Source organism: Lepidochelys kempii, chromosome 21, assembly GCF_965140265.1.
Source record: "Lepidochelys kempii isolate rLepKem1 chromosome 21, rLepKem1.hap2, whole genome shotgun sequence".
In the NCBI taxonomy this organism is placed as follows: domain Eukaryota; kingdom Metazoa; phylum Chordata; order Testudines; family Cheloniidae; genus Lepidochelys; species Lepidochelys kempii.
Window position 1 is genome coordinate 571,139 of NC_133276.1, and position 24,132 is coordinate 595,270.

The 24,132-nt window shown below is 39.5% G+C and overlaps 3 protein-coding genes across 9 annotated transcripts in view; 2 read left to right on the top strand and 1 right to left on the bottom strand.

The window, feature by feature from the left end:
- Positions 1-10,885, top strand: part of LOC140901449 (mitochondrial glutamate carrier 1-like) — a 35,528-nt gene extending 24,643 nt beyond the window's left edge. The window contains exon 7 of the mRNA XM_073320327.1: positions 10,229-10,885. Within this exon, the coding sequence (XP_073176428.1) occupies positions 10,229-10,334 (106 nt within the window). The 3' untranslated portion in view covers positions 10,335-10,885. The remainder of the gene's footprint in view (positions 1-10,228) is intronic.
- On the bottom strand, positions 1-20,530 carry TSHB (thyroid stimulating hormone subunit beta). 3 transcript variants are annotated; one of them, XM_073320328.1, is made up of 5 exons: positions 20,304-20,530; positions 19,271-19,394; positions 15,737-15,887; positions 1,137-1,299; positions 1-308 (listed from the first exon to the last, which is right to left on the bottom strand). In XM_073320328.1, the coding sequence occupies exons 3-5, from the start codon at positions 15,826-15,828 to the stop codon at positions 66-68; spliced, it is 498 nt and encodes a 165-aa protein (XP_073176429.1). In that variant the 5' UTR covers positions 15,829-15,887; positions 19,271-19,394; positions 20,304-20,530; the 3' UTR covers positions 1-65. The 3 variants fall into 3 exon arrangements, with proteins under 3 accessions (XP_073176429.1, XP_073176431.1, XP_073176430.1); XM_073320330.1 differs by lacking the exons at positions 19,271-19,394; positions 20,304-20,530 and adding exons at positions 5,574-5,702; positions 7,397-7,704 and having other exon boundaries at positions 15,737-15,812; XM_073320329.1 differs by lacking the exons at positions 15,737-15,887; positions 19,271-19,394; positions 20,304-20,530 and adding an exon at positions 2,170-2,276.
- LOC140901448 (uncharacterized) lies at positions 12,112-23,799 on the top strand. Of its 5 annotated transcripts, none has more exons than XM_073320321.1 (4): positions 12,112-12,371; positions 14,952-15,524; positions 16,744-16,905; positions 19,873-23,798. In XM_073320321.1, the coding sequence occupies exons 2-4, from the start codon at positions 14,996-14,998 to the stop codon at positions 20,103-20,105; spliced, it is 924 nt and encodes a 307-aa protein (XP_073176422.1). In that variant the 5' UTR covers positions 12,112-12,371; positions 14,952-14,995; the 3' UTR covers positions 20,106-23,798. The 5 variants fall into 5 exon arrangements, with proteins under 5 accessions (XP_073176422.1, XP_073176425.1, XP_073176421.1 ...); XM_073320320.1 differs by lacking the exon at positions 12,112-12,371 and adding an exon at positions 13,471-13,977; XM_073320322.1 differs by lacking the exon at positions 12,112-12,371 and adding an exon at positions 13,471-13,972.
- The last annotated feature ends 333 nt before the right edge of the window (positions 23,800-24,132 follow it).

Here is a 24,132-nt window from a genome sequence, read left to right on the forward strand (position 1 = left end):
GTTATAGATAGCCACTAGCTAACTGTGGGGCAGAAGGTACATTTCTAGCTCATTCAGTAATAAGCTCACACATTATAGGGCTTCTGTGGTTTAGTGCAATAGTCTGTCCTGACTGTCTCATGAATGCAGTCACTGTAATCAGTGTTACATTTACCACACTTGCAGTTCGTCGCCACTGGGTAAGAGTAATAGGGGACAGTGTGTCGTGGGCAGCCAGGGAGTACCACTGTTCTGTACACCATGTCTTTATATGTGCACACATTCTGGGACAGGGCACTTTTGAGGACTAGCTTCTTACCATTGATGTCCTACAAAAAAAAAAAAGAGAGATGTTATTCTGTTTTACTGAAGGACACACAAGTGACCCAGAGACTCAAGACCACCCGGAGTCATTCTGATTGTGTTCAGAAGGCAGGCATCTTTCCCTGCAGACTGTAATGGCTGCATTTCTAGTGTAGTTCTACTGAGATCTCTCACTGAAAATCTGCATGTGAATAGTCTCCACATCTCTATAAAGACTTCCACATTATGCTGCACCTGCTGCCTGGCTGAGGTAAATCCACACGTAACACCAGAGCTCCGTGACCTGCACTGGCTGCCTATTGGTTTAAGGGTGGAATTTTAGGTGCTGGCTCTAAGGGTAGCACGGGACCTGCCTATGTGTGAGAGACACCTCTCTCCCCACACCGTACTGCCATCACTGTGATCAGTGCATTGACTTACGAGCTGCACACATGATGAGGCAGAAGTTACTGAAACAATTCACTTAGTAATCTAAGAAAAATTCTGTCCCTCATTAAATGGGAGAAGAACCTCTTTTCCATCCTAACCCCCAAATTCATAGGAGAAAAAGCCATTGCAATGTGAGCGGCAGCTGCCAATCTTCTACTACAAGATTTTTGCTATAGGCACCAGATCCATCAGATGGCTTCTCCCACCTCCCTGCATCACCTCTGTGTCTGAATGATCTGCCAAATGTGGCAAGTGTGTGATTTTCTATCTATTGTAAATAATGTAAGAAATTAATAGTTTGTCCCGCTGATTTTCTAGAGGAATTAATGAGTGAGCTCAGATGTTCATACCACTGCAGTGGGCACAACAGAAGCACCCGCCTAGAACAGAATAGTGCCTGGTACCCGTGTCATGCAGAATCCAGCACAGATGGTTGTGTTGATGGCCAGGCAGTAGGCACATTCTCTCTTCTCCACGTGGATGATATACTCAATGGGAGCACAAAAAGACATTGCTTGCCCAAAAGTCAGGCCAAAGAGAAGGGACATCAGAAAGATGGGACTCATGCTAGATGAAAAGACAAAATATCAAAGGAGAAAGCGTTAGATGTGGCCTTCTGCCATGTTCTGAAAAGCAGTCACTGGGGAACCAGTTATATTATTCCCAAAAGTGAAAGACAACGAAATTATATCTAACAAGAACCTGACAAAGTTCCACTACCCTCAGTCCTTTATCTGAAATAGTACTGACTGCTGCCAGAGGCAGGGTGCCAAAACGTGGAACAATGAGACAAATCTCATGTTCACTTCCTCCTATTAAATCCCATTACACGGAACTTTCTGTTAATGAGTCCTAAAATGCTGACACAATAAAATAGCAGGAAGTATCCCCAACCCTCCCTACTAAAGGATTTAAGAAATGTGACAAACGAAAGAAACAATGAGCGCTAGAGTTCAAACCCAAAACCATTCCATTGGCTTTAAAGAAAGCAAGTCATATAAAACGGTGAAAAAATGAAAAGAAATGGCTGTGTAGACAGACTGCATAATCACACTTCTGACGCTCCAACTGGCTGTTTTAATTAGAGGCCCATTGACTGGAGCTGGTGAGATATGCACACTGCCAGTAATTTAAGTAACATTCTAGTAAATGACAACAAATGACAGAACATCAGTAAAGAGTTCAAATCAACCAACCATCTACCAGCTCTGCTGACCTTTCGCATACATGCTGAGGGATCCCTAGAATGAAGTTCTGATTAGCTCCAGGGTCTGCTCAACAGCCTCCAAAGTACAAAGTTAAACTGACAGTGTCTACAAATTTATGGACATCATCCTCTGAACTCTCTCAGCCTCTAGTTTCCCCAGCCAAAGCCATTATGTTGTCCAGTTTACAACACCCAGTAGCTGCAACAATGCTGAACCTGCAAAGACCAACCTGTTGGCAGCTGAATCTTTCCTCAATACAGTAGCCTGTGTCTGCATTGTGGAGTTGGAGAGGCTGTGACCCAGCACAAGCTCTCACTGTGCTTTATACTCTCCAAGCTAATACCAGGCTGAGCATACTGTTTATATAATTGCATCTTTATTGCTGCTTTCTTATCTCAAACCTATCTATTGAAAATTCATACTGAACTATAAGGCAAATGTAATTGGAACAAATGTTCCATTTATATCCTCACATGGAAACTGGGACTGGAAATCTAATTACTTTAACACTCATTTTCCTCTCAGCCTTTTAAACCAAGTGTTGCTTTAAAAAAGCTTTTATTGATGAGTTTAGTGACTACACAGGACAGTAACATCATGACAAAAAGGCTACCATGGACATATAGCCAACCTGGGTGCTTAGAACTGAGAGCTGCTATAGGAATTACAGATGATTATTTTCCCCTAATTGTTTATTTTGGGGAAGGACTTAACTCTGGTTCCCACTGGATGCAATGATATAACAAAGAGGCAGTAGCATGCACAGAAAGGGCTAGATTCACAAAGGAACTTAGATGTGGAGATGCTGAGTGGCACCATGCCTATAACTTTCAGGTGCCTAGAAAATCACTGGGATTAATGAAGTCAAAGTCAGGCACTGGGGCTCCCTGTACAATGAATGTGGAGAGACAGGCATCCCAGAATGGGATTCGCAAAAGCCAGCATGCTAGGCAGTTCCCCATCTCAACTAGCCAATGGGAGATTCCAAGAAGAGGGGGGTGTCCTAAGCTCTCCTCCACTCAGGAAGTTCAGCACCTTGCTTTGCTTGGGATTTTCAGTTGCAAACTCTCTCTTGTGGTTAGGTGACTACACCATTTTTGCAAGTAGATGCTCCCTCATAACTTTTAGCAAGTGGTTAGGGTATTATACCTGGGATGTGGAAGACTTCCAGCTCAAGACCCATCTCCACCTGAGGTGACAAAGGATCTGCCATCTGTCAGATGAGTGCCGCACTCACTGGGCTATATATGGGACATTCTGATATGTGGTTCCCTCAGTCTGTCCTGTTGAAGCTGTTCCACTGTAAATAAATAATGACTCACTCAACCAGAGCAAGAAAGATCTCAAGCATGAGAATGACTCTCTATCCTGATGGTTAGAGCACTACTTGGGAGACTCAGGATCCAGTCTCCCTGCTCCAACTACTTTTTAAAATTATTTCTTTACAATGGAACAGCTTCAACAGCAGAGACTGATGGAGACCCACATCAGAATATCCCCTTGCTCAGTGTGTAGGCACTCACCTGAAATGTAGTACAACCCTGTTCAAATCTCTTCTCTCTCTCCAGTAGAGGGGGGACTTGAATGCGGGGGGGAGGGACGATGTATCTCACAACATCCCAGTTGAGTACTCTAACCAGCGAGCTGAAAGTTATGAGGGAGGTCCTCTCTGCCACCCGGCCATTTTGCATCCCCTATAGAGATCCAATTTAGTAGATGAGCTATGACCACACTTGGTGGATCAATCCCCACAGGCAACTTTGGCAGAGGAATGCCTAAATTCCCCCAGCTCATGCATCGTTCTGGGGCTTAGGTATCCAGAGGTCTGGGGTAGGGCTGCAGTGCACATGCAGAAATGTAGGCACATAGAGAATGCTTACTGCAAAAATTTAGGTGCCAAGCAAGTTGTGACACCTACTGGCTTCAGTGGCAGATTATGGGGTTGTGAATCCCAGTGGGGCTTCATTCTGGAATACAGGTGCCTAAAATGGCAGTTAGAGGCCTAAGTCCTTTTGTGAATCTAGTCCAAAATGAATAAGATTCAAACTGTAGCTAATCTGAAAAAATTCCCTCAGTCACTCCACCATTTCACATGGGAACAGGAGTTTTCATCTACCCACACAAGCAGATATAGAAATGATTTGGGCATTGAACCTATTTTGCAAAAGATTGATAGCAACAATTGACTCAAAATTAGTCATATCCAATGGGAGTCAAGTCTCTAGAAACAGCTATATGCAGCATGGCTAGAAGCACCATATTCAATATCTATGTCTGGAGAATGTCTAGAAATGGGAGTGCTCAGGTCCCAGTGGAGAGTGGACAGATACTGGGGAAGCACTCTGGGTGGCTAAGGGGGTTGCATGGCTGCATGTGAGTTGGCCTCAATGAAACGTGTGCATTCTCATTTATAGTAGGGCTGTTGCCCTCTCCTGCTTCATCAGGAGCCAACTTGCCTTCCCATCTCATTTATTTTGTCCTTTGAGCTTTTCTGGTTCTTACTCCACTGTTAGCATCCCAGACACATCCTCAGTAACCACTAGCTGCTGTTAAGTTTTCATGAATCTGATCCAAAACAGCCCCGTTCTCCATTTACATGGACATGAGAAATACAATACAATTAAGATTAACTTGACTTTGGTGAGCACACAGTGATTTGGGCAGGAGGAATCCAGTTAGCCCAGACTAGTGCCAAGCTACTCCACTCGCTGGCACATTAGGTTGCGTCACTGCCATGACTTCAGACTGCAGTACGTGTCTCTTTGTTCTGGGTAGTCCTTCAGTGATACCATAATGTCAGAAAAAACACATTTTACTCCTCCCACCTCATTTCTCAGGGTCTCTAATAATGGGTTTCTTTATATAACCTGCCAGGAATTAGGTATGACTCTTTCTGGCTTAAGGGTATGAGTGTAGTATTAATTGTACTCTCGGTAACATCTGTCTATGCTGCCTCAGCAGTAAAATTATAATACTGATATTTTGCTACTATTACTATTTAACTCTTTCTTGTCCTGATATAATTAAAATGTAACTAGATATACTGTTTGTATGTGTACATATATTTTATACAGGTGAGTGTATGTGCATAAAACTAGTCTCAGGGAATAAGTTCCTGCCTGAGAAAATCTAATATTTACAAGCATGCACAAGGAGACTGGAGTTTCTGTTGAGATCCAGAAAGGATAGAAAAGGTCAATGCAAGAGAAAACATACTTCCTCCAAAATGTGGTAAAGGGGAGATAAAATCCAGTGAGATGCAAAAACTGCATAGACACCTGTCCTATCCAGAGTCCCTCTTCCAGTCCTGCATAAGTCAAAGCACTGGCATCTGACACGTCACCTTCCCAGAATACCTGCAAAGGGTGCAGTTGGGGAACAACTAGTGCCTTTCACCCACAGATCTCAAAGTCCTTTACATATAGGACCCCAGGCTGTTGGGGTTGTGCTTGTATCTGTTGGTCCTGACATGAGGAACCCAGTGGATAAGGAATTAATGTGCTCTCACCATATTACATGCTGTTTATATTTAGCATGAGCAAACAGAGGACACACCCAACCAGAAAGGTATACACTAAGTACTTCAAAAGGGGTAATTTTCCAAAGCTGAAGAATATTATGAGTGAAACTTACTGGGAGAAAACCTTTAGACACAAAAATATGAATGAAGATTGGTAGTTGCTTAAGAAGAGTTCATTATGTGTCCAAAAGAGCCACAATTCTACAGTCACCAAAGAGGAAAACTTGGGTTAAAAGCCCATCCTGGTTTAGAGGGGAAATAAAGACATCAATTAAAAATATATAAACAAATGGAAAAAAGGGAAATCAACTAGCAATCAATTTAAATTGGAAGTAATAAAGTGCAGAAAATAGATAAAGGAAACTAATGAAATCAGGGAAAAATCCCTTGCTGACAGGGCCAAGGACAACACGGAGGAGTTTTTTTAGTATGGAACAAAAGAAATCCTAACAATGGCGTAGACCCATTCCTAGATGGAGACAGTACATTTGTTAATAGCAATGCAGAAAAGACAGAAGTAGTCAATAAATATTTCTGTTCTGTATTTGGAAAGAAGGATGATGTACTGGTATCATATATGGAGGATTGAGTACTTTCCAGTCCATTAGTAACTGAGGAGATAGTTAAACAGCATGTATTAGGGATAAATATTTTTAAATCAGCAGGCCTCGATAACTTGTACCCAAGAGTCCCAAAAGTGTTGGCTGAGAAGATCTCTGGCCCGCTAAAGTTAAATTTTTAAATAAATCTTGGAATACTGGGGAAATTCCAAAAAACTGGAAGAATGCTAATATTGTAGCAGTACTATAAAGGTCAAACAAGAGGATCCAGGTAAGCAGTAACCTGGCTGGCTTCACAGCAATCCTGGGAAAAATAATGGAAAAGCTGATTCAAGATTTGATCAATAAAGAATTAAAGGATGGGAACCAAGTTAATCACAGTCTATATGATTTTAGGGAAAATAGATCAAATCAGGTTTGTTTGACCTCATTTTTTTATGAGATTATGCATTTGGTCGATAAAGGTACAGTAGAATCTCAGAGTTACAAACACCTCAGGAATACAGGCTGTTCATAACTCTGAACAAAACATTATGGTTGTTCTTTCAAATTTGCAACTGAACATGAACTAAATATAGCTTTCATACTCTACTCTCAAGAAAAAAATGCTGCTTTTAACCATCTTAATTTAAATGAAACAAGCACAGAAACAGTTTCCTTACCTTGTCAAATCTTTTTTTTTAAAACTTCCCCTTTATTTTTGTAATAGTTTACATTTAACACAGTACTGCTCAACACAGTATTTGCTTTCTTTCTTTTCTTTTCTTTTCTTTTTTTTGGGTCTCTGCTGCTGCCTGATTGCATACTTCTGGTTCCAAATGGTTGACCAGTCAGTTTGTAACTCTGAGGTTGTCATAAACATACAGCTAAGGGTAGCATAAAATCCCTTCTACAGTCTGATTAACTAATTAGCACTATACAGTATCAGTAAAGCAAATGTTAACTGAATTAAGAACTAATTGAACAACCCCAAATAGTAGTAGTTGTAGGCCTTTCAGGAACTCTTGGTGTACCTAAAAGTGTGAACCAAAGTAAGTCTTGCGAGAATAGTAACACTAGGTATTAGCTAGCAATGTAAACACATTTTTGAGAGGATGATACAGGAACACACATACCTTTCAAGTAACTACATAAACACATTCTTAAAGAGAATGGTGCAGGAATACACAGACCCCACATAAAATAAGGAAGTAATGACAGAATAATGGATGAGGATGTTTTGTTTGAACTATAAAGGTACAAGTGCAAGGATAGTAACTAATAACATCTGTAATGTAATACATAACTTGTTTGTATCATTGTATAAAAGGAGAAGTCACAGGAGGGGCAGTTTTGCATTGTCCTAGGGGACAATATTACATTGATTAAGCAGCTACCTTGTCACTCGCATCCATTCATTAGTGAACCTGCAGCTTGGTACGTGGGGCTCTGATACTGTGCCTTGTTGACAATAAACCTTTGCTGAGCCTTCGCCACTGAACCGAGCCTACAGTCCTCCTTTAGGAGTAACCTGAGGTGTGCTGAATCAATAATCTATGCAGGTGCAGAATGCACAGATTCTCCAAGCATTAGCAACACTAACAGTAGTCATCAGTTGGGTATCGCCATCAAATGGAGGGTGTTTCTAGAGAGGTTCCAAATGGATTTGTCTAAGCCTACTGCTTTCTACAGTTTCATCAATGATCTGGAAGTAAAAGTAAAAAGAACCATTACTGATAAAATTTGCAGATAACACAAAAATTGGTGGAATGGCAAATAATGATGAAGACAGGGCAGTCAGACAGAGTGATCTGGATCACTTGGAAAGTTGGTCCCTTTCAAACAAAATGTGTTTTAATATAGCCAGATGCAAAGTCAGAAATCTAGGAACAAATGTCTCCTACAGAATGGAGGACTGTTCCTGGAAAGCAGTGACTCTGAAAAGGAGACACAGTGGACAAACAATGCAACCTAAGTTCTCAGTTTGACACTATGGAAAAAAAAATCTAATGCAACCCTTGGATGTAGAAACAGGGAGCAGTGAGTAGGAGTATGGAGGTGATTTGATGGCTCAAAGCTAAAACCAGAACCATTCAAATTAAAAATAAGGCATACATTTTTAATTGGGAGAATGATTAACCATTGGAACAAACTACCAAGGAAAGTGGTGGATTCTTCGTCTCTTGATGTCTTTGTAACAAGAATGGATGTCAAACACGTTATTGGTCTCCATACAGGGATAATTTGGTGAAATTCTTTGCCCTGTGTTATACAGACAGACTAGATAATCTAATGGCCTTTTGGGCTTGAACTCCATGAATAAATTCAGTGCTATAGGGAGCCATTGCACAGAATCTGGCATGGTGTATGAAGGCAGTGGAGCATAATTCATCACTATGCCTGGTGGTATTTCTGTGGTACATTTGTTCATTGCAACTCAATGTCCTGACTAGTGACTTTTTCAACCTTGCCACCATTGGGCTCAATTCTCTGCCTGTACCACTGAGGTACCCGAGGCCTCATCAGACAGGATATAAGTCTGCTGTTTTCTCCAGTGACTTACATAAGCCATTAAACTGATGGTGTGCAGCCTTCCCTTGTGCACTGGACTGTGTAGTTTCCTTTCACCCTGGGCCTCTGTCTAAACTTGGGGATCCTCTCACTGTAGCTAGGTCCCTGTCTGACTGCCTCGCTGATTCCTGCCACTATGGTCTAAGAGCATTTCCTTAAGTTCACAAGGCTGCTTTTGCAAGTGTCTCCCTGAATAGTCCAGTAGAATCCAGAGTTCACTCTTAAGACTCCTATTGATCCATTTCTCCTCCTGACCCACTGTTGACCTGGTGCCTGCTCAGTTATACAGATTCTCAATGTGCCACTGCAGCCCTCGAGCTCTCAGCTGCATTCAGTGACAGTCAGTCACACAGTGAATTATTTATCTCTAGCCTTTCTGCTAACCAAAACAATTAGTTCTCTGACATCAGTAATCTACATTTTCATGAAGTGAAAGCCGTCTGTGCTGCTGCTACACAAGAAATGTTATGGGTGATCATAATGGAAGGAACCAAATAAGGGGTAAAAATATGTGGTTTGGTATGCAGGATTGTCAGAAAGATTCTGGTAGGCCAGAGACATTCTATACATACACTGGCATTCACTGAATCATTTGACAAGGATCTACAACAGAGAACAATGCCTAATGTCAAGATAGAGTCAGGAAAGAGAATATCAATAACAAGAGGAAAGCAATGACGGAAAACTTTGTAGGTGTTATGAGTGGGCTAGCCCATACATTTGTGTGAGTAAATCTGTTCTTACTACTACATGTAAGATTCTGGGTTTTGGAATTTAAAAAATCTCCATGTTTGCAGATAATACTGGAATTGGAGACAAAGCCAACATTTAGGAACAAGGCAGCTAGATCCCAAAGTATTGGGATAGTTTAGGTGATTGAGCGGAAGAAAAATGTTAGGAACAGGACCACAGTTATGGTGCAGGAATCATTGCCAGTATCATCCCAAAGCAGTGCTCCAGTGACAAAGGGAAATAAGATCCTAGCAAAGAGATAGACACATTAGCTTTCATATTTAAAATGTTTGTGGCTGATGAATTTTCAAAGTCCATTTGTCCATCGCAGGCTCTCAGAGTAATCTCTTCTAATGTTTCCTTCTAGCTCTAATCTTTTGTAATCAACGATTCACAGACCACAGTTCTGGTCCTCTGCTTCCAGGATTAGCTGCAGTATTTCCTTACCAACCAAGGATTTCAAAACTAATACTCTCTCTTCGTTGCATAGCATATGATAATGATCTCCATTTAGATATTGAAAATACAACATAGTCCGCTTAATTATTGTTGTTTATACAGAACAGAGCACTGTGTGCAGCCAGAATGACTGGAACTGAGGTTTTAGCCTTGTCTACCCAACTTTTCATCACTGATCACAACTGTAATTTTAGTATGTATTTAGATCTGCTATCAATAAATCATTCTTGCTGCACATGAATCTGTCCTAAGAGAAGGCTGAGTCTGTGAAGTTCTATTGCTCTTATGCACTAATCTCAAGGTACTTGCAGTTTGACTCCCTCTCTTCATAAAAGCCATTGAACTTCAGTGGAATGTGTCCTATCTTTGAATATTTTGTGTGCACATGTGTTTGGGGAGGAGAGGACACTACACCCCTTTCTGAAGGGCAAGCTGGAAGTACCAATGAATGTTCATCTCTCTTTCAGAACTAGAAATCAGAGGCAGATACAGGTATTGAAGGCCAGGATTGCCCCTTACCCTTCTATCTGCTGTCTTGCCTTCAGATACAACTGGGAATCTTGCAAAGAATGACTGCAGAATTTATCCCTGAAGCCTCCGTCTAGTAGTCTGTGCTTCCTCTCTTTATATTAACCACCTAACTCATTCTAAAGTTGGGACTCATCTGTAATTGGGCCTGGCCCATGCTTCAGTTGCAACAACATGGATTAATTAGCCTGGCAGACCCACATTAACCATTTCATTAACTGTGGGGGGCATACCCCATCACAATATGAAAAAAAGAGCAAAATTCCCCTAAGAAAGGTTTCTTGACTCCTAAGATTAACAATTCTACAATAAAGAAATGTTGTAATCTGTGATGTCCCTGAGTGATACTTTCATTCATTTCCAACTCCCTGTCTAGTCAGTATCTCATACTTACACTACTCAGCCTTATTATTTATGCTGATTCCTTACAATGAGAATATAATTATATCTATTAAAAACGGGCAATTACATGTTTCAATGGATTAGAAACACAAGAATTCCTAGACTGGATCAGACTGGGGTCCATGTAGTCCAGTCCCATCTCTGCCAGTGACCAACACCAAATGTTACAGAGAAATGTGCAAGAACTCATGGTTTGTGTGTATAAAAAGATCTTCTGTACTTTCCACAGTATGCATCCGATGAAGTGAGCTGTAGCTCACGAAAGCTTATGCTCAAATAAATTGGTTAGTCTCTAAGGTGCCACAAGTACTCCTTTTCTTTTTGCGAATACAGACTAACACGGCTGTTACTCTGAAACCTGTTACTTAGTGGGTAATTAGGGAGAAATCTGCCCATAGGTGAAGCTTCTTCCTAATCCACGTTAGTAAATCAAAAGGAAGTATATCTAATGCAGAAGTCAAGCTGTGGAACTCTTTGCCAGAGGATGTTGTGAAGGCCAAGAATATAACAGGGTTCAAAAAAGAACTAGATAAATTCATGGGAGGCTAGGTCCATAAATGGCCTTTAGCCACAATGGGCGAGGATGCAAAACCATGCTCTGAAGTGTCCCTAGCCTCTGTTTGCCAGAAGCTGGGAATGTGCAACACAGGATGGATCACTTGATGATTACCTGTTCTGCTCATTCCCTTTGAGGGACCTGGCATTGGCCACTGTCAGAAGACAGGATGCTGGGCCAGATGGACTATTGGTCTGACCCAGTATGGTTGTTCTTAACCCATGTAATGCAACTGTGGATGTATTCTGTATCCATATAAATGTTTAATCCCTTTTTATCCTGCTAAGATCTTGGTTTCAATGACATCTTGTGGCATTAAGTTCTACAAATTATTTGTACAATGTGTAAACAAATTTCTCTTTAATTTGTTGCCTTTTAACAAACTAAAAAACAAGCTGTTGAACAATGGAAAGTGGGTGTCTTAGAGCTTTGGAAGCACTCTATGCCTTTCCCTCTGTGACAATTTAGGCATGCTCCATTTTTAGGTTACCTATGCCCCATGAACTATTCTGAACTGAAATGCAAATACTAACATTTATTTGAAAAACTTTGTCTACAAAATAATATAATGGTAGGAAATTTACATTACTGTCTCTGTAAAATAAAAACACCAACTTTTATTCAAATTGGGTTTTATTATAAAATAAGTAACTTTCCAAACTTGTCTTCAACCTGCTTTGCTGAATGTAGTTGTTAACAAACATAGCAAAATATGTTTTGCTTTGGCCATTCTGGATTTCATGTGTTTGTTTCAACTGGACTGCTGTTCACAAGTTGTTTTAATTACAATCTGTTATGTGAGTTTTCAAGGGACATTGTGAGAGTCAAAATTTGCCCGTCATTTTGTAGCATGTCGGCCCTTTATTTATCCAAATCTATCCAGATAAGATTTTTTGCCACTGCTTTTCAGGTGCCACAGTTTGACCTAAAGTACCTGGGAAAACAAAAGGTCCTCTTTTCCACTTGTACTGTGAATGCAAAATGGCACGTTAATGATTTACCTACCTGTGAGTGTTGCCAAAACAATTATTACGTTCAGTCAGTTAATAGGCTTGAGGAGATTTAGTACTTTATTCTAGCACAGGTAAGGGATGTTCTCGTAAATCAGGAAGGGGATTCTACTGGTAAGTTCATTTTTCCTTTTCTTTTGCATCCAAGATATTAATAGTGCTACTGTGAGAGAGTGAGCCAAGAGCAGTGGCCTTTTTGCAGGAAAGTTTTTCAGAATGAAAAGGGCTGATTTAGTTCCCGAATCCAAGGTAGATATATGGATGAAACCTGCCCCCAAAAAGACTTCATGCTCTGTGATAAACTTGTGTTTCTCCCAGAGAGCTAGCATATGAGATGGATAAAGAGAAGAAAACAGGCCTTGAAAACAGGACGATCACTCTGGGGAAAAACCTACCACCACTGACACTGTCCTAAACCCAGAGTAGTTCCTTTGGCTTCAGGATCAGAGATCAGCAGAACTTAGCCCAATAAGAGAACATGCAGTCAAATCTGCTTTTTACTTCCAGCCTACAAGCACCAGCTCACCTAACGATTCCGAGATTGATTTTCTTTTATATTAAATATAATTTATTCCCATCTTAAAGCCCCTTCATGCTATCAATGGTGTAAAGTGATCTTAATGTAAATGAGAATCAGGATTTTCATCTCTGCATCTTCTTCAGAGGAACATAGGAGTGAAAGATGGAAAAGACATTGCAGATCATCAAATTCACATCCTTCCCCAATTCTGAATTTTTACTGTTTATCTCCAAGAAACGCAAATTCAAAGACACAGGCGATTAGAGACAAAGAGAAAGCTGAGAAATCTGCTTCAGCTGAAGAAATGGGCAGTCAAGAGTTGGGTAGAATACTGACACTCACAGGAAGGAAAGAGCCCCTGGAGTATAGGGATAATGGAGCTTCACTTTTCCTGGGTCTTGTTTTATTACTTTCATTTAATTCCTGTACCTTAATTTTTTTTTTTTTTAGTCCTTTTGTATTCAGAAGTTGCATTGAGTATTATCTTTGTTCTGGGTTTAATTTGTCCTTTACTGTAACTATAGCTTTCAGAGTAGCAGCCGTGTTAGTCTGTATTCACAAAAAGAAAAGGAGTACTTGTGGCACCTTAGAGACTAACCAATTTATTTGAGTATAAGCTTTCATGAGCTACAGCTCAATGCATCCAATGAAGTGAGCTGTAGCTCACAAAAGCTTATGCTCAAATAAATTTGTTAGTCTCTAAGGTGCCACAAGTACTCCTTTGTAACTATAGTGCATGTCTGACAGGTTTTCTAAAACTCACTATTTCTGATCAGAGAATGGTATTGCTATTAGCAAGAAGATTTAAACACCTACACCACTTCTGAGGGAAAACATTTGAAGTGATTGCTACATATATTCTTTACAAGAGTCTAAAATTGTCTCTAGGTCTGCAAAAGCTGCTTTTTAAAACTATTGTGAAATTAAGTTATTGGTAACTGCTAGCATGACACACACACCTACCTGTAATGTGACCTTGCTAGATTCATGAACAGGTGAACCCAACCCTAGTGCATTTATCTCTGACTAATCGCAAAACTCCACTGCAACTCCACTGGTTACCATAGAGACATCTCAGTGTTTCACCCTGCCCTCAACGGAGTGTATTCCAGAATCTGAATAAACAGGAACATGCTACGATAGTGTATCTGTTCCTCGGAACTACCTGCAGATACAAGTGCCACGTGTTTCATAGGTTAGGTGAGTTCTGAAAGTATTATTTTGATAAAATTTGTTCTGATTTGATATTTCCATATGGCATTTAAAAATTCCACTTATTTTGAGTACTAAAGCACAGAATACAAAGTGTGTGGAATGTAACTGCGTCATTAATGTCAGCTCACAGCTACAACTCACCCGGAAATACTTGGACACACTTGGTTTGCACTGTAGTTTTAAGTTCCGAAAGTGTTTGATATTTCACTTGGAGTCTGTAAATTTGGGGTTTCTTTGCAGTTATCAAGACAACTTGTTGGTTTGACTTACAATGTGTAGTGTTGTGTCAGGTACTGTATCAACTCTACTTTATTCTATTGTTTGACAAAACCAAAACAAACAACTGATATCTAAATCCCAAAATACTGGCATTCTGGGCTAAAGCAATAAAAACAAGCTAATAATTTTGAAATAATAGGTAATATTCCAATTTTCCATGCTTAAAAAAAGGCTGATAGGTGATAATAGAAACTACAGTGATTGACATTTCAATATTTTAACAGGAACTCATGGTAAACACAGAAACTAGCTGAGTACTGCAAACAATTTTCCATTAATATTCATTCATACTTGTAACAAAATTGGCTTCAGCTGTGTTTTCCTTCAAACCTCCCTCCCTCCACCCCCCCAGCTTGTTTTCTGCAAATCTAGAAAATAAGTTCACCGGTAACAGTGAATATTACTGACAAGAACATTTGCAGAAACCGTAAATTTTGAGTGAATATTGCAGAATATTTGCTTTAACTTCACACCTTAATTCATTTTAACTTTGCTACCTTAATTCATATTTACTTTCCTGAGTGTCCCTGTGTAGATAAGCAAGCCCTCAAATCCCAAGTAATAAAGCCCAGCTAATGTCACAGCCATCACCCAAACCTCCTGCAGGAACTAGCCCACAGGTACTAAGCTAATCTATTTTGCTTATCTTCATGGCTTTGTTTGTTTGTATATTTGCATAGAGAAGGGTAAATCTTCAGCTGAGCAGAAAGAGTGAGAAGCCATAATGGATGGAACACAACTTGCGTGTGTCAAGCTCCTTTTGATTTATCATATAGTAGTGAAGTTTTCTGTTCAGGCTGCAGATCAACCTCCCACTGTGAACGAAGACATGCAAACAGAAGCAACATCCAATGAATCTGGAAATACAACCATATCTAGAAGCATTGTAATGTCCACCATTTCAGATAAAGAAGCAGTTAATACAACCACAGTGCAGAATATAAATGCCAGTTGGAATACAATTACTGTGCCAGCAAAGATAACTAGTTCATTGGCTTTAACAACTTTGTCACATTTTGTACGAAGCACTCTACATCCCCACAACACAGACAATAGCAGCCCTTCAGATATTACTATTAGATTCAACACTGTTGTGACATCACCTACAGTTTCAACCTTTAATCAAGCAACTGATAAAGATTCTAATCCCAGAATGTCCTCAGTCACATTGAAACCAACAGCTCAGTCTTCTACAGCCACACAGCTACATACTAGCAAAGCTTTGGATTCAGTTCCTATAACACAGGCTTCAGGTAAGTGTCATTAGATTCTATGGCAGCATTTCCTAACCTGCGGTGTCAGACTAGTTCACTGTGTGCACCCAGCTGTTGGAAAGAAGCAACGGCATCAGGCATTGGGGTTCATCATGTACACACAACAAATGTGTCAACAAGTATCAGGTATTGGCTGCTTTCAGGGCACCAACATTGTCGTCCCGTCCCCCCCCCCCCCCCCACCAGCTTACGTGTTCAGGGCCCCAGGCCCTGGGAACAGACCATCAGCTAAAGTTTCTCTTCTCTGTTCCCATGAACTCAGTTCAGCTGCAAGAGCCATCATTGGATGCCCAAAAGTGTGTAACTTCTGTTGAGTGGAGGACTTGAGGAGAAGGAGTCTTTCTGGGAGGGGAAGGAAAAAAAATTTTAATGGAAAACCAAAGATTTGAAAATTACACAGAAAAGAAAAAATTCAAGATGAGAAGGTGGAAAGCAGAGACAGGAAAGGACAGAAACAAAGAGACATGCCGAGCCAAGTTGTCAAAGAGTATGAGAAAGAGGGCCACCCATGCCTTCTGAAAAGTAGGCACAGGTTGATGGAACAGGTATTGGGGATCTATGCTAGCAACATAACAAAGACAAATCATCACGTAAGCCAACATTTTGAAGTGTGGTGGCTTAACGTTAGATAACTATATCCTTTTTTAGGCCCTTACATCAAAATGACCTGATTTTCAGATGGCTCACGACCCACAATTCCTATTGCCTTCAGCGCAAGCTGCAGGTCCTCAACCCCTGTGAAAATCAGGTCATTTTAATTTAGGCACCTAAGTATGGATTTAGTTGACTAACTTTATGTACCCTGATTTTATAAATTTTGACCATATGCTATATCTTTGATCTGCTGTCATATATTTACAGTAAACCTGGGAGGGTCAAACCCAAACTAAAACATTTACTTTGAAAATTCACCACAATAATAATAAAATAACCAGACTTTACTACAAGACTCATTTGAATAAACACAGCATCTTGGGTGTGTTGCTGTTAGGTTGCCCCATGGCAGCTTGGAGGTTAAGGCAGTTCAAATCTATTTTAGGGAGGTTTTTTAACAGAGAGGTTAGAATTTGAATCTGTCTCTTTAATACTTAGCACATTAAAACCTTCTGTATTGCCATACTGAAACCTAAAGATTGAGATTTGTTGTTTTTGTAGCTGTGAAATAAGAACAACTTTCTAAATGATTTTATTGAAACAGGAGGAATTCATCTAAGGAATTCAGAGGCCATTCTGATAATTATTTTCAGCAGCATCCTCACATTTGCTGTTCTAGCAATTGTCATATGCAATCTTGATAAGTACAGGAAGAGAAGAGCTCAGTATTCCCATCACCCACTATATGACACCTCTTCTGAAACAGGTTGGCATATTTTTAATAAGATGTATCATATAAACAAACGTGCATTCTATATGTGCACATTACAAATTGTTTATTCAAGGCAACCACTCCCCCCAGTAATGAAAGGCAGCAACCCCTGAGGAAGAAGGTGGTAACTTTCTAACACTGTAAAACAGTGGTTCTCAACCTATTTACCACTGTGAGCACATATGCAGCTCTCTATGTGTTATGTGGACTTCATCCACACAATATACATACTATCTGTGTGGCCCTGAGGGTGTCACACAGGCCGCAGCTATGTGCTGATTGGGCTGCAAGCAGCCCATAGGCCACGGATTGAGAACCACTGGTGTAAAGTAATGCTACACAATGGTCTAAGTGCCAGATCTTCAGTGGTTGTAAAGCAGTATCGTTCCAAATATTTCAGTGGAAATACATCAATTTACACCTGCCGAAGATGTGACTTTTGGGCAGAAACTGAGAACTTACCATCTTTTCCAATTACAAGTGGGGGGAGGGATACCTCAGTGGTTTGAGCATTGGCCTGCTAAACCCAGGGTTGTGAGTTCAATCCTTGAGGGGGCCATTTAGGGATCTGGGGCAAAAATTGGGGATTGGCCCTGCTTTGAGCAGGGGGTTGGACTAGATGACCTCCTGAGGTCCCTTCCAAACCTGATATTCTATGATTCTATGAACTGTTGTCAACAATTAGGCAGGCAGGTTTTGAAACTGGAATTTGACCGAGAGTGTATATTATTATACTTAAAATTTATTTATGTGTTTGTTTTGTTTAAATGAAATTAATTATGTTAAATGAAATAGCAACAATGAAAAATCCTTAAACACGGAGGGCCAGATTTCAAAGGTATTTAGACACCTAATGTGCCTAGGGGCTTTAAAAAAACCCATCAGGCACGTATCTGCATCTTTAGATGCTGCTTAAAACAGCTAGCCAAATTCAGACTGGAACCACAATAAAAACAGGGCACTTTAGTTTTATTGCAAGATAAACTAGAGAGGTTAGCATTATACCCCCATCTGGCATTGACCTCACCTAGTTTATCTTGCAGTAAAACCAAAGTGCCCCATTTTTACTGTGTGTTTATATCAAGGTAGCTTTAGTTACCCCAAGGTAAAACAACTTTTTTAGCAGTAAAGACAAAGCCAAAGAATGCATGATACGCACACCCACCCAAAGTCAACTTTGGCACCAGTGCTTCCACAGCAGTAAACAATATTTGTCATTTATGAAAGCAAGAAAGCATATGGGTACCATGGGCCTTTTGTTACAGAATCTTGGCTTACATCCCTTGGAGCATATTTCATTTAATGGAAGGCTTAGTTTCATAACTTTAAATGAAGTGGGAACTGAAAAGACAGCCAGTGACAGTTTTGACAAAAATCTGCTTGTTAATCTTGCCACAGTGTATAATTAGAGAGAATCTTCAGAGCTGCTGATGACATTGTAACAAGCCAAAGAATCCTTTGTACTGGCACACTATCCTACAAATAAATCTGGAAATCTTCCAAGATATTTATTTGTTTAGCTTACAATAGAGATGCATTAATGAGACAGTCCCCAGAACAAACTCTTTTTATCTCTAGTCCTTGTTTTGTATCATTGTTTTGTCTTTTACTGACTATAGCAGTGGTGACAAATGCAAATGAGACAACACCAGCAACTTATTTTTGGATAATAAATTTGGTAATTCATTTTATCAGAATTTTGCACTGGTAATTAGGGTCACTTACTGAAAACAAGTAATTATTTAGTATCTGGAGGTACACTGGGGTTATCGTTTTCAAACTGTGCCTATCTCTAGTTGGTGAGATGCTTTAGAGATCAGGTTCTGAAAGGCTATATCCTCCCAAGAACTGGTTAGGTGGATTATCTTCACAAAATAAAATGTAGTATAACAAATGTATAATGTGTATGTACTTCAGGTATAAATTAGCTGAGTTAAAGGAGGTGAATCACAAATATGCCTAATAAATTGATGTCAACAGAATCACTAATATAAATTTGAATTAAAAAGCCATTGACAGAGAATCATCCAAATATTTCTTTGTATGGCTAATACATACAAGCATTGGGAAAACGACAGCTAGAAATATGCTTGTGCTGATTATACTTCTTGCAGATAATGGTAGAATAATATAATTTTCTTGAATTGAATGGAACTGGACAGATAACACGGATCTGGGATAACCAAGCATTTAGTCTAAAAACTTAAATAAAAATGCACAGGAAAATGCATCAATGCTTCAATAGTTAAATGCTTCAGTATTATAAATTATAACCTTTAAAAATATTCTATTTTCCTGACTAAATGGATACAAATAAACCCGCATTTCCATGTAATAACAGTAATATTTTTGTACTTACTATAACATCTTTCATGGACTATTGAAAGGGCAACTGGCTGGCAATTAAGGATTCAATAAAATCCTGTATTAAAATGACACATCTGGGTGGTCTCTCACTCAGGTCTTGACTGAGAAAATATTCCCTGTTAAAACATGTGAAGATTTGTCAAAGTACTTCTACATTTATCATACCCCCTCTTTTTTAATACCACTCACCCAAAACAACCTGGCATTCTTTCAGTGTTTTCTGGTACTTCTATTACTTCTTTTATTAAAGGTTATTTTATTAATATTCTGATCAGCTTAACAGTTTGTTAGAAACAGATAATTTCTACCACTTTACTACCTGAAGAATGTACAAACCAAAACACAGATTATAAAGAAGTAGATTAGCCAATTTTTCATTTGCTATTTTTCATTTGCCTCCTATGCTATCTGGATTAGTGACTGGGACAATGACGCTTTTTTATGTTTCCATTTTTACTTTAACATATACAGTCAATCCACATATACACAAAATAGTAGTTCAAGGTGAATACATCGATTTTAGGCCTTGTGATTTGCTTGAATATGCTACATTTCTCCCCAGGTTCCTTTAATAATGCTTTCAATATTTTACAGCTGACATATACACTACTCCAGACGACACACTGATGATATCAGGAGGACTATATGATGCACCAAGGATTTATAACCCCAATATGACTGTATTGGACGATGATGAGCTTCAAGCTGAATACTTACCATTTGGCTCCAGACCTGGAAAGTTCAGACTTGAAATTTTATCTGGTGAAAATGAAAAAGGACTTTCCCCAACCTTTGATAGATTTCAGCCACCACCACAACACTCATAATGTAGTAATAATGCCAGTAGTATAAAGCACTCTCTTTAATTCGTTGTAACATTTGTTTTTAAGTAGCATTTTATTACAATATTAATAATTATACTAGCTCTTAATCAATAGACCGTAATGCACTTCACAAAGGAGGCAAGTACTGTTATCCCCATTTTAATGATGGGGAAACAATCACAGAGAGGTGAAGTGACTCACCCAAGGTCACTCAGCAGGACTGTGGCAGAGCAAGAATAAGTCCCAGGTCTCCTGAGTCCCAGTCTACTGCTCCATACTCTGTGTATGCCACTCTTCCCCACAGCTTCAGTTTCATCCCCAATATACTGATTAATATAATGCTACTTGTATATGTTCGGTTATACATGCTCAGTTATACTGAAGATATAATTTATTTCTCATAGGAAGTCTCACTGCAACACTGGATTAAGCCTTTCACCTAGGCAGGCAAGCATTCACATTCCTGGTATGCAGGGATATAGCAAAAACATGAAAATGATTAGTAAAGGTTAAACATGGATTTTAAATCTTAATCTTACTGCAGCAAAATTTTGAAATGCATGGATTTATAACTGGGTCATAAAAGAGACGGGCCAACCACTATTCTTCGTTCCCTAGCAAGCTCAGTGAGTAATTAAGGTTCACATTTTAAAATGGTCTCTGAATTTAGGTACCACTGTTGTTGAACAGAACAAAAATGGCAGCACTCAAAACTTGAAATTGGCTGTTTTGAAATGAAATGGTAATTAATAGATACTTGGAGCCCTGGGTGAAATCTGGGCCCCATTAAAGTCAATGGCAAAACTAATAGGGCCAGGATTTCACATCTTATATTTAAGAGGGAGGAATTAATTTTTTGTTGCAAAGCAGCTACAGATGTATCAATAGTAATATCCATATCCATAGGTGGTTTTGACTGTCAACAAACTAAGTGATTGCAGGGGAATAGTTGATTTTGAGTCACAGCCCACATACATGGTTCTAAAAAAGTAATTAATGTATTTGGCAAAGGTTAACACAGAGAGTTTTACAGTATTTAGAGAGAATAGTTTCTGGTAAACTGCTGTTGTCTGTGTTATAAGAGGGTCTGTGCATTGCCTTCTAATATATCTGTTAAAAAATATACATACTGAAAAAAACTAGAATAGAACACAATATTCTGTGTTTGTGTCAAGTCACTACTTTCCTGTAAAAAAAGAACCTGTGTACAAATGATCCTGACTACTCAGAAGCTGCGACACCCCCTATATTCCAGTCACAATATTCTGAAGATATTTTGTACATCTTTTAAATCCCCCTCTGTTAAATGTTTATCTGCTTTAGCTATATGCACTGGAACAGTTATAATGACGTAAGCGTCATTGCTCAATAGCCAATATATCAGGACCAAAGTTTGTAGCTTAACTTCTAGACACAGAGTGAAATCATGATCCCAGTGAAGTCAATGGGAGTTTTGATTAACTGCAGACAACAGCAGCATCTTCCTTGCCACTCAGGCCCATGACCCATGTGTTGTATTTGATTCAAACCTGTCTCTAGGTCCTCACAACCAGGCTATGTCTAAAACTTGCAGATTCTTTCTGCATAACATCTCTAAGAGCAAGTCTACACTGGCAACGCTGAAGTGCTTCCGCAGCAGTGCTTTAACGTGGCTTGTATGGGCACAGCACAGCGCTGGGAGAGAGCTCTCCCGCAGTGCTCTAAAAAATCACCTCCACGAGACCTGAGCGAGAAAGTTGCAATGCTGTAAATTGCCAGTGTAGAAAAGCCATAAGACACAGACTTTCCTATCCACCTTCAAGGCTAAAACTCTGGTCTCGGCTCTCATCATCTTCCATCACAATTACTGCAAGAGCCTTCTCTCTGGCCTTGCCCTGCTCATATGCATTCAGAATGCTTCTACCAATATCATTTTCCTAGCCCTTCACTTTCACCATGTCAACTCTCTCTTTGCATCCCTCCATTGGCTCCTCCTCCTCTACAGCATCAAAGAAAGGCTACTTGTCTACACTTCACAGACTATCATCACCCTACAAGGGAAGTGGCAAAGTCTACAGATGATACAAAATTACTCAAGATAGTGAAGTCCAAAGCTGACTGCAAAGAATTACAAAGGGATCTCATACGCCTGGGTGCCTGGACAACAAAATGGCAGATGAAATTCAGTGTTGATAAATGCAAATAAATGCACATTGGAAAACATAATCCTCACAAAAGCTTATGCTCAAATAAATTTGTTAGTCTCTAAGGTGCCACAAGTACTCCTTTTCATAATCCCAAATATACATACAAAATGATGGGTTCTAAACTAGCTGTTACCACTCAAGAAAGACATCTTGGAGTCATTGTGGATAGTTTCCTGAAGCCATTTGTTTGATGTGCAGCAGTCAAAAAAGCTAACACTGTTAGGAATCATTAGGAAAGGGATAGATAGCAAGACAGAAAATATCAATGCCACAATATCATAATGCCACCCATACCTTAAATACTGCATGCAGTTCTGGTCATCCCATCTCAAAAAAGATATATTAGAATTGGGAAAAGTACAAAGAAGGGCAACAAAAATTATTAGGGGTATGGATCTGCCATCTGAGAAGAGATTCAAAAGACTGGGACTGTTCAGCTTGTAAAAGAGATGACTAAAGGAGGATATGATAGAAGTCTATAAAATCATGAATGGTGTGCAGAAAGTGAATAAGGAAGTGTTATTTACTCCTTCACATAACACAAGAATCAAGGGTCAACACAAGAACCAGGCAACAGGTTTTAAAAAAACATAAAGAAGTACTTCTTCACACACTGCACAGTCAGTGTGTGGAACTTGTTACCAAGGGATGCTGTGAAGGCCAAAAGTACAGCTGGGTTCAAAAAAGAATTAGATAAATTCATGGAGGATAGGTTCATCAATGGTTATTTACCAAGATGTTCAGGAACTCAGCCCCATGCTCTGGGTGTCCCTAAACTTTTAAATGCTAGAAGCTAAGATTGGACAACAGGGGATGGATCACTCAGTCAACTGCTCTGCCTTGTTCACTCTCTCTGAAGCATCTGGCACTGGCCACTGTCAGAAGACAGAATACTGAGCTAAAATGGACCATTGGTGTGACCCAGTATGACGATTTTTAAGTACTTATCTCTCATTCACTGTTGAGATATTGGTTCCTGCCTCTGATCAGCCTATGATACCAGCCTCCATACCACACTTGTTAAATTTTCAAACAAGCACCTCTATGCTTTCTCCCATTCTGCTCCTCAGTTGGGGGGGGGGAGCTCCCCATAAACATCCACAAAACTACTGAATTATCTTTTCAAGCCTTCCTTAAACTCCTCTTTTAGGCAATACAACCCCCCCCCCCATGTACTCACCCGTTTGTTTGCTTTTCTCCATCTATTTCTTGTCTTATACTTAGAGTATAAACTATTTGCAGGTAGGGATCATCTTTTTGTTCTGTGTTTGCACACTGCCTGGCATAATGGAGTCCTAGTTCATAACTAATGATCCTAGGTGCTATGATAATACAAACAAACGAAAACTAATAGTAAGAATTTCTAGATACGAGTTAAATCCTGGTCCCAGTGAAGTCAATTGGAGTTTTGCAATTAACTTCTATGGGGCCAAGGTTTCATCCAAAGATTTTTAATTTTCCTTGATATTTGTGGATCTATTTATGTTCAGAGATCAAATTATTTGCCTTTTTTTCCTCTGAAGTTTTATTTTTAAGCTTCGAAGCCTCTGTACTATTTTTGGAGCAACTGAGATTAATCAAATACCAAAAAACATATATTAAGTTACTCTGTGCAATTTTTGTAAAAAAGGAAATTCTCATTAAATGAAGAAGATGTTAGTCCTGACAAGAATAATTTGGATAATTCTCTGCTATCTGAATATGAGTAACATTTTTGCTTTAAGACCTGTTTGGTGCTAACTTGATTTGAACTTGGAGAGTGGTCAGTTTGGATGAGCTATTGCCAACAGGAGAGTGAGTTTGTGTGTGTGTGTGTGTCCCCGGGAAAAAAAGGGGGGGGGGTG

Bases quoted from the DNA above. Each gene is read 5' to 3' on its own strand.
- LOC140901448 (XM_073320321.1), top strand. From the start codon at position 14,996: ATGGATGGAACACAACTTGCGTGTGTCAAGCTCCTTTTGATTTATCAT. The intron at 15,525-16,743 runs GTAAGTGTCATT...TTATTGAAACAG, and splicing joins TCCTATAACACAGGCTTCAG to GAGGAATTCATCTAAGGAAT. The intron at 16,906-19,872 runs GTTGGCATATTT...AATATTTTACAG, and splicing joins TGACACCTCTTCTGAAACAG to CTGACATATACACTACTCCA.
- TSHB (XM_073320328.1), bottom strand. From the start codon at position 15,828: ATGATGGCTCTTGCAGCTGAACTGAGTTCATGGGAACAGAGAAGAGAA. The intron at 1,300-15,736 runs GTAAGCTGGTGG...CTTTTCATCTAG, and splicing joins GGGCCTGGGGCCCTGAACAC to CATGAGTCCCATCTTTCTGA. The intron at 309-1,136 runs GTACCAGGCACT...TTTTTTTTGTAG, and splicing joins CTGGATTCTGCATGACACGG to GACATCAATGGTAAGAAGCT.